A 14,188-nucleotide genomic window follows, 5' to 3' on the forward strand; every position below is an offset into this window, starting at 1 on the left:
TAAAAATTCTCATAACTTGGCCAAAAATGCTCGTTTTTGAAAAAGAAAAACGTTACTGTTATCTACATTGCAGCGCCGATCAGCTGCAATACTGTTACTGTTACTTTTTTTTATTTTTACACTTTTTCTTCCCTATGGGGGCTGCCATTTTTTTTTCCATTTCTGTATGTGTCGATTAACGACACATACAGACATGGAAAACGGCAGCTCCAGTCCCATAGGGACTGCGAACGGGGCCCGTTCCATCCACTATGGTGTACGCCGTCCGTGTGGGAACGGCGCATGCGCCGCTCCCACACAGTCCAATTTGAAATGCGCGCCGTCCGGCGCCATTTTCCTGTGGACCGGAAGTCGCGGCCGGACAGTAAGATTACTACTTCCGGTCGCGGCTTCCGGACTTGTGCACATGGAGCAGCGGCAGCAGACGGAGCGGACGGTCCGGTGGGAGCGGCGGCGACTGGAGCAGGTAAGTGATTTCTATGTATGTTCGTGTTTTACTGTGTGTTTACTAGTGTATGTTAACCTACTACACTGTGTGTTAGCTCAAAAAATGGCGACACACAGTGTAGGAGGTTAGACCGTTCAATCCCCTCGTTTCTCCCGACACTAGCCAGGATAAAGGAGGGGGGATTCTGAGAGCTCACTAGAGCGAGGGATTTTTTCCCAATTTTGCAGCATAAAGCAATGTGGTTGCTTTACCACATGCAATGCTGCAATTTTGGGAATTGCTCCATCTAGTGACCAGCACTGGGAAATATTATAAATTGAATCCAATTTATAATATTTCCTGACTCGTGAAAAAAATAAAAAACATTAGAACAATGTTTAATCACCCACACACTAATTGTTTAACTAAAAAAAAAAAACACATTTTTTGCTAACACATTCCCTTTAAGGGGTTAAAAGAAAAAAATGCTGGAAATAGATCACTCTGTGTGTAATGAATCTATATAATATATAAGATTCACTTTTTGAATTGAATTACTGAAATAAATTAAAGAGGCTCTGTCACCACATTATAAGTGCCCTATCTTGTACATGATGTGATCGGCGCTGTAACGTACATTCTTTTACTTAGAAAAACGATCATTTTTGACAGAGTTATGACCTATATTAGCTTTATGCTAATGACTTTCTTAATGAACAACTGGGTGTGTTTTACTTTTTGACCAAGTGGGCATTGTGGAGAGACCAATCAGTGACCAATCAGCGTCATATACTTCTCTCCATTCATTTACTCTGCACATAGTAATCTTAACTTGATCACTATGTGCAGCCACATACACACAAACTAACGCTATTCAAGTGTCCTGAAAGTGCATATACATTACCTCCAGTCAGGACGTGATGTCTATTCAGAATCCTGACATTTCGCTAACATTTGTGTGAGATTTACAGCAAGGCAAGCATAATCTCGTGAGATTACGCTGTAAACTGTCATTTAAATTGAGATTACGCTTGCCTTGCTGTAAATCTCACACAAACGTTAGCGAAGTGTCAGGATTCTGAATAGACATCACGTCCTGACTGGAGGTAATGTATATTCACTGTCCGGACACTGCAGTAACGTTAATGTGTGTGTATGTGACAGCACATTGTGATCTAGTTAAGATTACTATGTGCTGTGTAAATGAATGGGGAGAAGTGTATGATGCGGATTGGTCGCTGATTGGTCAGCGTCATACACTTCTCTCCACAACGCCCACTTGAACAACTAGGCGTGTTTTACTTTTTGACCATTAAGAAACTCATTAGCATAAAGCTAAAATATAGGTCATAACTAAAAAACACTGCTGTAATCTACATTACAGCGCCGATCACATTATGTAGAAGACAGATAACTACTTTGTACACATGCAGCAACAGTATGATCACTAGCCCAATGGAAACAGTGTATATATCTCTCTTTTATATATAGCAATCTAATGGTATGTGTGTAACCGAGACTATATACCGTTGGAAGATCATACAAGTAAACCAAGTGTAACTTGGTACTTTGACCGAACACATACAGAACAACCTATAGAGGAAATGGTCAAGTACAACTCAAGCATAATATGTAATAGAAAAAACATCTTTATTAATGGACAGAAACAAGAACAAATTAAAAAGGAGTCGTACAATGTAAAAAGGCGTCAGCCCATGCAAGATATAGGAGATACTAATGGGACATGAACATATATAGAAAGACCCAATTAAACGGATGCGGATGTTAAAAGTAGTAGGCTAAATACACATGACTTGTAAAAAACGATATGTATATAAAGTGCTAGTGTGCAAAGGCAGTGTGCTTCCTATAGAGAAGACCCCATACATTTGTGTCAAAGTGTAGCAGGTAAATGCAGGTTACGTAGCAAGAAATGCAAAGAGCTCATATACACAGGATGTAGCCTAAATGCAATCAATAAACAGCAAAAAGAGTCAGATAACATGAATGATGGTAAGTACCCAGATTCATATCACCGCATGGGGGAGACGCCAGGGTCTGCTTATTGATTGCATTTAGGCTACATCCTGTGTATATGAGCTCTTTGCATTTCTTGCTACGTAACCTGCATTTACCTGCTACACTTTGACACAAATGTATGGGGTCTTCTCTATAGGAAGCACACTGCCTTTGCACACTAGCACTTTATATACATATCGTTTTTTACAAGTCATGTGTATTTAGCCTACTACTTAGCTAGAATCGGCCCTGATGACAGATGATCGTATTGGTAAGGATTCTCAACAATGGCTAGAATAAAGTTTCCCCCTAAGGCTATGTTCACACGGAGTGGTTTGCAGGCGGAATTTCTGCCTCAAAATTCCGTTTGGAAGTTTGAGGCAGATTTTCCTCTCCCTGCACGCCGATTTTCGCAGCGTTTTTTTCGCCGCGGCCATTGAGCTCCGCAGGCATAAAACGCAGCAAAATACGCTTTCTCTGCCTCCCATTGAAGTCAATAGGTCAGAGGCGTAAACGCCTGAAGATAGGGCAGACGCCTCTGCCTCCCATTGAAAATCAATATGAGGCATTTTCGGGCCGTTCTTGACGAGTTTTTTGGCGCGGTTTCCGCGTCAAAAAACTGTGTGAACATAGCCTTAAGGGCTTGTTTAGACGAACGTGTAATACGTCCGTGCAACGCGCGTGATTTTCACGCGCCTCGCACGGACCTATATTAGTTAATGGGGCCGTGCAGACAGTCCGTTGCGTAAAACTCACGACATGTCCTATATTTGTGCGTTGTTCGCGCATCACGCACCCATTGAAGTCAATGGGTGCGTGAAAATCATGCATGCCACACGGAAGCGCTTCCGTGGGACGCGCGTGATTCGCGCAACAGCGGTCACAAGTATGAATTTAAACAGAAAAGCACCACGTGCTTTTCTGTTTACAAACATCCAAACGGAGTATCATAATGATGGCGGCTGCGCGAAAATCACGCAGCCGCACATCATACAGGGCTGACACACGGAGCGGTTAAGTGCCTTTTGTGCACGCAAAATGCTGCGTTTTTTGCGTGCGCAAAACGCACACGCTCGTGTAAATGAGCCCTAAGTGCCAGAACTCCGAGATCTAAAAAACGCATTTCAGAAAACCATGCAGACTCACAGACCCTCTTCTAGAACATGTGATCTGACAGGGAAAACCTAACGGTCATGTATTTCCAATCACACAGTCCACTTGCAGTAACAGAAGCAAAGTGGTGACATCAACAAATGAGGTCACTGAAGTCTGTAGCTCAATGTGTTAACCCATTCATGGGTAAACAGATGTAAATAAACTCTGGAGCTGTCATGTGAATGGCAGGGCTACAGTCACCAGGTGTTGCCCAGCTTTTAATGAATCGTATGAGTGACTATTAATGGCAACAACTCCCAGCACTTACCCCAGGCTGCCAGGCACTCTATCTGCAGCGGTAGTTTCTCCAGGATCAGCACCTGTTCAAAGGCGTCATGCATGACTACAGCGGCCTACTAGACTGCGTAAACTCTCCGAGACAGCCAGCACAGGTCACTATGTATGACTCGAAGGACAGCAGGACGGTACAGCGGCCGGTGAGTAAGGCCTTCACGGTACGCAGGATAACCGCAGCTTCTTCCTGATACCAGGCCCCTCCCAAGTGCTGGCAGCCACCCCCATAGGGAGGCCGTTCTCTTGTCTCTCTCCTCACGTTCTCCTGGCATCGCGGTCAGTCATGAGCACAGAAATATTTATATAATAGTAGTGTCTTGTGCAGGAGGAAACGATAAGAAGAGTACGTTCAATAGTCAGCTGTGTGCAGATTTCACCATCTATAGCAATGCATTGATTTGTATTGGCACAATCTGGTACAGCCCAATCAGGGGTGTAACTAGGAAAGACTGGGCCCCATAGAAAATATTTGACTGGGGGGGGGGCCGGACACCCCTCCCCTGGGTGCCAGACAACCACCCCTTGTAGATAGTGCCTCCCTGTAGATGGCGCCATCCAGCCCCAACCCTGTAGATGGCGCCATCCAGCCCCAACCCTGTAGATGGCGCCATCCAGCCCCAACCCTGTAGATGGCGCCATCCAGCCCCAACCCTGTAGATGGCGCCATCCAGCCCCAACCCTGTAGATGGCGCCATCCAGCCCCAACCCTGTAGATGGCGCCATCCAGCCCCAACCCTGTAGATGGCGCCATCCAGCCCCAACCCTGTAGATGGCGCCATCCAGCCCCAACCCTGTAGATGGCGCCATCCAGCCTCAACCCTGTAGATGGCGCCATCCAGCCCCAACCCTGTAGATGGCGCCATCCAGCCCCAACCCTGTAGATGGCGCCATCCAGCCCCAACCCTGTAGATGGCGCCATCCAGCCTCAACCCTGTAGATGGCGCCATCCAGCCTCAACCCTGTAGATGGCGCCATCCAGCCCCAACCCTGTAGATGGCGCCATCCAGCCCCAACCCTGTAGATGGCGCCATCCAGCCCCAACCCTGTAGATGGCGCCATCCAGCCCCAACCCTGTAGATGGCGCCATCCAGCCCCAACCCTGTAGATGGCGCCATCCAGCCCCAACCCTGTAGATGGCGCCATCCAGCCCCAACCCTGTAGATGGCGCCATCCAGCCCCAACCCTGTAGATGGCGCCATCCAGCCCCAACCCTGTAGATGGCGCCATCCAGCCCCAACCCTGTAGATGGCGCCATCCAGCCCCAACCCTGTAGATGGCGCCATCCAGCCCCAACCCTGTAGATGGCGCCATCCAGCCCCAACCCTGTAGATGGCGCCATCCAGCCCCAACCCTGTAGATGGCGCCATCCAGCCCCAACCCTGTAGATGGCGCCATCCAGCCCCAACCCTGTAGATGGCGCCATCCAGCCCCCTCCCTGTAGATGGCGCCATACAGCCCCCTCCCTGTAGATGGCGCCATACAGCCCCCTCCCTGTAGATGGCGCCATACAGCCCCCTCCCTGTAGATGGCGCCATACAGCCCCCTCCCTGTAGATGGCGCCATACAGCCCCCTCCCTGTAGATATCGCCATACAGCCCCCTCCCTGTAGATATCGCCATACAGCCCCCTCCCTGTAGATATCGCCATACAGCCCCCTCCATGTAGATAGCGCCATACAGCCCCCTCCCTGTAGATAGCGCCATACAGCCCCTTGTAGATAGCGCCATACAACCCCCTCCCTGTAGATAGCGCCATACAGCCCCCTCCCTGTAGATAGCGCCATACAGCCCCCTCCCTGTAGATAGCGCCATATAGCCGCCCCCCCCCCCCCGTAGATATCACCATACAGCCTCACCCTGTATATAGCATCATACAGCCCCCCACTGTGGATAACGCCATACAGCCCCAACCCCCGCCCCCACCCCCCAAAAAAAACAGCCTCTAGCCTATTGTTTGTCCCAAAAAAAGACATGTATCCCCTATCCACGGGACCCCCAGCAATAAGGAGAACGGGTGACCAAAAGTCCCCTGAAGTTCTCCATGAAAAACTTCGGACTACCGGGGTTTGCGTCGGGCAGCTCAATAAAAATGAAAGGAGCGCAGGTCACGCAAGCGCGACAGCCGCTTCATTCATTTCTAAGGAGCTCCCGGATGTCCGAGGTTTATCATGGAGAACTTCAGTCCCCCGTTCTCCTTATCTCTGGGGGTCCCAGAAATCACACCCATACCCTATCCTGTGGATAGGGGATACATGTGTTTTGTAGGAACAACCCCTTTAATGGCAGAGCGGGGAGATACCTCCCTGCTCTGCCTTCGTGTTCAGTAGCGTCGCTCTGTAGCAGCCATAGGGGCTGCTAGCGGAGTCTCCGACAAGGGGGCCAAGTAGAGCCGCTATGGCTGCTACAGGAGTAGTTATGCCACTGAGCCCAATGTTTCGTGACAGACGTGAGAAATTGCAGAGTAGTCACCGTATATTATACTTGCATACCTTGAATCACTTCACTTGATGTTAGACTTTTCGAGATAGGTCCTGACGCATACTATGCGCTGCCACACCCAACGTACCGACTTTATAAATTTCACTGTGAATTTCGTAAAAACGAAGCGCAAAAAACAATGTCAAAATCACTATTTTTTTTCATTTTCTACCCCACAAATATTTTTTTTTACATTTCCTAGTACATTATATGGCACAATAAATGGCGCTATGAAAAACTACCACTCGTCCCGCAAAAATCAAGCCCCCATAGGACTATGTAAACTGAAGAATAAAGAAGTTATCGCTTTTGGAATGTGGGGAGGAAAAAAACGAAAAATAAAATCTGAAAGTTGTTTACGACGGGAAGGGGATGGTGCAAATTGAAAATTGCAATTTTCCGCCGATATGCCATTTTAGTGCACATTATGTTGTGCCCAGTTTGTGCCACCGAAGACTAATACCTTGTAAACTGCTAAGCGGGTTCTGCCGGGTATGCCAATGCCATATATGTGGACATAAACTGCTGTTTGTGTACGCTGTAGGGTTCAGAAGAGAGGGAGCACCATTTGGCTTTTGAAGCGCAGATTTAGCTTGGCAGTTTTTCTGTTTGGGGTATTGCTGGTATTTCAGTTTATAATGTGAGGGCATGTGTAATCTGTGCGGAGAACATTAGGGTATAATAAGGGGGTATAATAATTCGGTAAATATATAATATTTCAGAGATATGTGGCCAGTTTCGCACTGATAAATGGTGCCCGATCTTATCCGATTTTGGACACTCTGCACATTTTGTGTTGCCATATTCTGAGAGCCAGAACTTTTTTATTTTTCATTCAAAAAAGCTGTGTAAGGGCTTGTTTATTGCGGGACTGGTTGTAGTTTTTATTGGTACTATTTTGTGGTACATTTGAAACAAAAAGAAAGAAAGGAGTCCTATACTATATTGGTTTTAAATGCATTTAAAACCAATATAGTATACGACTCCTTTCTTTCTTTTTGTTTCAAATATATGGTGGAGTTTCTATTTCAATACTGGGGAGGTTATTATCTACACTGTTGGTGACCTAGCCCCCTTTACTGATTGTCCTGTGAGACATATGTTGATATTTTGGGGTACATGCGACTTTATGATCACTTTTTATTCCATGTTTTGTGAGAGGTGGTGATAAAAAAAAAATAACGATCATGGCATTGTTCTTTTTATTGCTTTTTTGCGGTGTTCACTGTGCGGGAAAAATAACATTACAGTTTTATAGATTGGGTCATTACGGATACAGTGATACCAAAAATGTGTACTTTTTTTTAACATTTTCATTTTTTTCCTATAATAAATGGCTTATTATAGGAGAAAAGTCAGTGTTTATTTTTATTAACTTAAAACTTTTTTGTTTTTACACTTAGGGTATGTGCACACACACTAATTACGTCCGTAATTGACTGACGTATTTCGGCCGCAAGTCCCGGACCGAACACAGTGCAGGGAGCCGGGCTCCTAGCATCACAGTTATATACGATGCTAGGAGTCTCTGCCTCTCTGCAGGACAACTGTCCCGTACTGTAATCATGTTTTCAGTACGGGACAGTAGCTCCACGGAGAGGCAGGGACTCCTAGCATCGTACATAAGTATGATGCTAGGAGCCCGGCTCCCTGCACTGTGTTCGGTCCACTACTTGCGGTCGAAATACGTCCGTCAATTACGGACGTAATTAGTGTGTGTGCACATACCCTTGTATTCAACTTTTTTTTTTTATGTCCTACTTGAGGGCCTGCACCTCTGATCTTTACTCTAATGCATTGCACTACCCACGTAGTGCAATCCATTAGAGCTGTCAGTCATTCACTGACAGCAAGCCTATTAGGTCCCGTCTGTGGGTGGGGCCTAATAGGCTATTGTACGTGGCAGACTAGGACGCCATTATTAGGCCTCCGGTTGCCATAGCAAGGATCGACATCGTCACGATCACGTCGTGTCGATCACTACAAACCACTAACATGTCGCGATCGCTTTTGATCGCTTTTTGGTTAATGGCAGGGATCGGAGCTCACTCCGTTTCCTGCTTTTACAGCATGGTGTCTGCTGTAACATCTGTAACAGTTGACACCAGCGGCTGATGTCGCAGGCTCCGTTTCGGAGCCTGCGCCATCTTGTTACTGCGGCTGGATGCCTTTTAGGCCCCGCCTCTGGGTGGGACCTAGCAGGCATCCGTTCTAGGTAGACAGGAGGCCATTGTTAGGCTTCCGATCTGCCAGAGCAGTCATCGGAACCCCGCAATTTCATTGCAGAGTTCCGATCTGCTTGTAAACACCATAGATGTAGCGCTCGGTATTGAGGGCTGCATCTAAGGGGTTAATCGGCCGGATCCGAGGCTAGCTCCAGTCCTGGCCTCGAAGCAGTGATAGCTATCACTGCTTTAAAACAGTGTCTGCCAAGTAGGGATCTCACGATACTAGAATTTGGACTTCGATACCGATACTTCGTTTAGTATTGTGATTTCGATACCAATTCGATACTTTGCCAACAGTAATAAAAAAAACAAAGTTCTTTCATTTTCTGATGTGAGGCGCGAGGTGTGATGATGAATTTAACCTCCACGTGCCTCGCATTAATAGTAATTAACTCCATCATTTTTCTCAGTCATAATGGGTTAATGTGTAAGGTACATGATGGGGTTAATTACTGTTAATGTGAGGCACATGGAGGTTAAATTCATCACACCTCGTGCCCCACAATAAGTGATAGAAAGCAGTTTTTATTTAATTTATTTACAGCGTACACATCATAAATGATGCAAACAAATTGTTGTGCAGGTTATAACGGCCGCGCCAATACTGAATATGTGTATATTTTATGTATTGAGACTTATTTTAATGTTCATTGTAAAAAAAGAGTATGTGTATTTTTTTAAATTAACATTACTTTATGTTTTTACTTTATTTTTTAAACTTTAATGTACTGCCATACATCTATATTACAGTACATTAGCCTGAGCACTGATCGTACACAGGCAGTTGTTAGGACATGCCTAAGTATGCCCTAACAACCAGAAATATGGTAGGACAGCCCTGGGGTCCTTCAATGGACCCTGGGTTGTCTGCCCATATATGGTTTGTCCCTCAATCGCGTCACAGGAATTCCCGGTGACGCGATCTAAGGGGCATCCCCCCTTCTCACTTTCCCATGAATGTTGCAGTCCGCTGTGATCGCAGCATTCAAGGGAATAACAGCAGAGAGGAGAGGCTTCTCTGATCTCCGCCAGCGGGGCTGTGTAAAACAGTCATTGCCCCGCTCCTGACAGGAAGTGCGTGCGGTCAGCATGAGGAGATGTGGCCGGCGCTGCACTAGTGAGCGGCAGTTCAGACACTGAAGACAGAACATGGGGGTGTTTTGCAGTGCGCCCGCCATGTCCTGTTTTCAGTGCCGCCGCTCATTAGTGCAGCGCTGGCCACATCGCATCATCCTGACCCCGCGCACTTAGGACTCAGGAACGCGGCAATGGCTGTATCACACGTGTATTACACAGCCGCAGCCCCGCTCTCATACATTTATGTCTTACAATACTGAGCTGTGCGGCTCCGCAGCTAAGTATGAAGATACATGGAATAAGGGTATCGAACCGTTTAGGCATCAGTATCAACAGTATCAAAGTTTCGATGCATCGTGCATCCCTACTGCCGACACAGTACCCTGTTAACGCGATGAATTAATAGTACGTCAGTTTGCGTTAACAGTCCACTGCCCGTGATGTTAGGGTATGTTCACACGGCCTATTTTCGGCCGTTTTTCGGGCCGTAAGCGCCCGAAAAACGACCGAAAAATCGGAAGCAGAACGCCTCCAAACATCTGCCCATTGATTTCAATGGGAAAACTGCGTTCTGGTCCAACAGAGCGTTTTTCGCGACGTTTTTTTACTGGTAAAAAAACGGCCACGAAAAAGAAGTGCAGGACACTTCTTGGGACGTTTTTGGAGACGTTTTCCATATACTCTATTGAAAAAAGCTCCAAAAACGCCACGAAAATCGCGAGTGGCACAAAAAACGTTTGAAAATCAGGAGCTGTTTTCTCTTGAAAACAGCTCCGTATTTTCAGACGTTTCTGGTCACTGCGTGTGAACATACCCTAATAGTACGTCACAGGGCGTTGAGGGGTTAACTGTGCACTCTGGAATTCTCGGTCCGTGGGCAACAAACTCACCTTTATTCATTACTTATTCCTTTCTAACTCTCTCAACCTTCTGGCTCTTGCAGAGACATGGCTACACCTGTCTGACACTGCTTCTCCTGCTGCCCTATCTTATGGTGGTCTTCACGTCTCTCATGCCCCCGGGTAGAGGAGTAGGTATACTTCTTTCCCCACACTGCTGTTTCCATGTCATTCCCCCTGTCCCCTCACTCACATTCCCCTCCTTTGAGGGAAAAACTGTGAATGAGTTTGAGGGTGTGGACTTCAGAGTGGCAGTTGTCTACTGTCCCCCGGGCTCACCCCGCCAATTCCTGGATCATTTTGCTGCTTGGCTTCCACAATTTATATCCTCCTGAAACACCCACTCTCATCATGGGGGACTTCAACATCCCCATTGATAACCCAATCTCCCCATCTGCTTCCCAGTTTTTATCTTTAACCTCTTCCATAGGTCTGTCACAACTTACTAAGTCTCCTACACATGAAGATGGACATTCGCTTGACCTGGTCTTCTTCCGTCTCTGCTCAGTTTCAGACTTTATTAAGGGCCTGCTCACATCACCTTTCATTTCCGTTCCGGGGTTCCATGGGAGGTTTCCGTCGGGTGAAAACCGCAACTGAAAGGGAAAGCATAGCTTCCGTTTCAGTCACCATTGATCTCAATGGTGACGGAAACATCACTAATGGTTTCCGTTCGTTACCGTTCCGGCAGGTTTCCGTTTTAACGACGGAATCAATAGCGGAGTCGACTTCGCTATTGATTCCGTCGGAAAACCGGAAACCTGCCGGAATGGTGACGAACGGAAACCATTAGCGATGTTTCCGTCACCATTGATATCAATGGTGACTGAAGCGGAAGCTGTGGTTTCACTCTCCGTTGCGGGGTTCACCCGACGGAAACCTCCGACGGAACACCGGAACGGAAAGCGAACGGTGATGTGAACAGGCCCTAATTTGCAAAGTTATGAGCATTTTTCTAAATTTGCCAATTTGGCTGTACTTGCCAAACAGGAGGAGGTGACTCTTTCTTTTCACACTGGACGGTGTAATGTTTTCTGTATGATGTTGTCCAATAGTCATTCAGATTCTCCCCCTTCCCTGCCCAGCAACACAGTGTGATCATATAGTATACAGCTTCCATTCCCGACTGTGTATTCAACTGGTGATATCTCTGGTTCTGTCACAGCTAGAACTGCGATCCTGGTGTCATATGAAAGATTAGTATCTCATTATAGTTTTTATATGAAATTGGAAGCTGTTATGACCTCATGTGGAGAACTTCCATAATACTGCTATATGTATGATATGAAGTGCAAATGTCCTGTATACTCAATGGGAGATTTTCCAAATAAATGTTTATTTTTAGCCAGTTACAGTGCGTATGGCAGCCTCACTCTAGCGGTCAGCCGCCATACGAAAGCGCCTTCACACAGGATTCCGTACAAACACCGTGCCAGAAGAAGGTCATGGTATTGACCAAAACGTTGCACGCACTGTTACTGGCTAAAATTAAATCATTTATTTGGAAAATCTCCCATTTGGTGTTCATAGTACTTTTTTTTCGATTAGATCAGGTTGGGCCCCTACGCATGCACCCACGGTTTACCTAGTGCTATCCGAACCTTGCTACAGTGTCCTGTACAGGGTGGGCCATTTATATGGATACACCTAAATAAAATAGGAATGGTTGGTGATATTAACTTCCTGTTTGTGGCACATTAGTATATGGGAGGGGGGAAACTTTTCAAGCTGGGTGTTGACCATGGCAGCCATTTTGTATCCAACTTTAGTTTTTTCAATGGGAAGAGGGTCATGTGACACATCAAACTTATCGAGAATTTCACAATAAAAACAATGGTGTGCTTGGTTTTAACGTTACTTTATTCTTTCATGAGTTCTTTACAAGTTATGGGTGTCAAGTCCGAGCATTCCTAGATGAAGAGTTTCTTGGAAAGTGGATTGGTCGTCGTGGGCCAGTTGAATGGCCCCCTAGGTCTCCCGATCTGACCCCCTTAGACTTTTATCTTTGGGGTCATCTGAAGGAAATTGTCTATGCTGTGAAGATACGAGATGTGCAGCAACTGAAACTGCGGATACTGGAAGCCTGTGCTAGCATTTCTTCTGCGGTGTTGCTATCAGTGTGTGAAGAGTGGGAGAAACGGGTTGCATTGACAATCCAACACAATGGGCAGCACTTTGAACACATCTTATAAGTGGTCAGAAACTTGTAAAGAACTAATGAAAGAATAAAGTAACGTTAAAACCAAGCACACCATTGTTTTTCTTGTGAAATTCTCGATAAGTTTGATGTGTCACATGACCCTCTTCCCATTGAAAAAACTAAAGTTGGATACAAAATGGCCGACTTCAAAATGGCCGCCATGGTCAACACCCAGCTTGAAAAGTTTCCCCCCTCCCATATACTAATGTGCCACAAACAGGAAGTTAATATCACCAACCATTCCCATTTTATTTAGGTGTATCCATATAAATGGCCCACCCTGTATACTCCTGTTCTGTTGTAAAACGTTGCAATAAAAAATTACCTGCTTCAAAAAAATAAAAAAAAATTACAATCTCGTCTTTCATATGACACCACCGTTCTAGGTGGTTCACAGCCCACATATCGCGATGGGTTGACAGGGGGAGACACCTAGAGGCCACGGTCGCTATTGACTGTGGCATCTTGAGGGTTTGCAGGATAATGTTGGCTGTATATTACTTTGCCCACGCCATCCCATGTTCATGGTCTACCGGTGCCGTTCTCATGGTTGTAACTGTACACCTATTTGATGGAATATACCACTAAAATGAACATAGTTACATTTGCGGAAAGGGGTTAATAATGTTCATGGTATTGACAAGTTTATTTAATTTGCGCTACCAGCACACACACAGCTGATAGATGGCTGCTGTTTGCTCTGTGGAACTACAGGCATAAAGATAAATCATTGATTTTATTCAGTGTCAGACCGGGGTTCCTTGGGACCACCAGAGAAAGTTATTTTGAGGGTCCACCTATACAAAACCTGTGCATGTCAGCTTTAAATTGGATCATAAACTTTGTTGTTATCATCACACACAGTACATATCTTTACTAAGGTCTCAGGCATTTTGGGAATTAACCCTTAAGAAATATACCCTAGTGGTAAGTAATTGGCTCCAAAGTTGTAATAGGAGCCCAATCCTGTGCCAGAGGCTGGATTTTCTAGTTTAACCCTGATCTTTATGAGATAGTCTGCAATGCTTTGGTTTCTCTACAGAATTTTAATATCAAATTGGTGGACCCAGGAGCAGGACCATCACATTCAAATTGTCTGTTTAGAGAGACTTCCGGAGGCAGGGCATCCAGCATGACCTCTTTTTACTTAGGCTGTCCCCTGCAGCCGCTACAATCCGTGAATAATCCACAGCATCTCACCAAATTCTGGCCCCACATTCCAGGTACTGGCTCACACTGGACCAGCGAGCAGAACCCAAACTTGCTGTCATATGTAGAACGAGCCCAACACCGTCTGAGTCCTAGCAAAGGTCCGGCACCTACTTTACCCTCTTCTACTAAAGACATCTCCACCCCTGTACCTTATCCTTTAGCTCTCTAGTTGCTTGCCATTACTGACTTGCTGCCTCCCC

General features: G+C 46.0%; 1 protein-coding gene across 4 annotated transcripts in view; it reads right to left on the bottom strand.

Moving 5' to 3' along the window:
- VPS39 (VPS39 subunit of HOPS complex) overlaps nt 1-4,292 on the bottom strand; it is a 449,085-nt gene extending 444,793 nt beyond the window's left edge. For 3 of the 4 annotated variants that reach the window (XM_075844598.1, XM_075844599.1, XM_075844600.1), the window contains exon 1: nt 3,870-4,292. In XM_075844598.1, coding sequence (XP_075700713.1) covers nt 3,870-3,942 — 73 coding nt within the window. In that variant the 5' untranslated portion in view covers nt 3,943-4,292. The remainder of the gene's footprint in view (nt 1-3,869) is intronic. The other variant, XM_075844597.1, reaches the window with a different exon arrangement.
- Between the last annotated feature and the right edge of the window lie 9,896 nt (nt 4,293-14,188).

This window comes from Rhinoderma darwinii, chromosome 12, assembly GCF_050947455.1.
Source record: "Rhinoderma darwinii isolate aRhiDar2 chromosome 12, aRhiDar2.hap1, whole genome shotgun sequence".
Classification (NCBI taxonomy): Eukaryota; Metazoa; Chordata; class Amphibia; order Anura; family Rhinodermatidae; genus Rhinoderma; species Rhinoderma darwinii.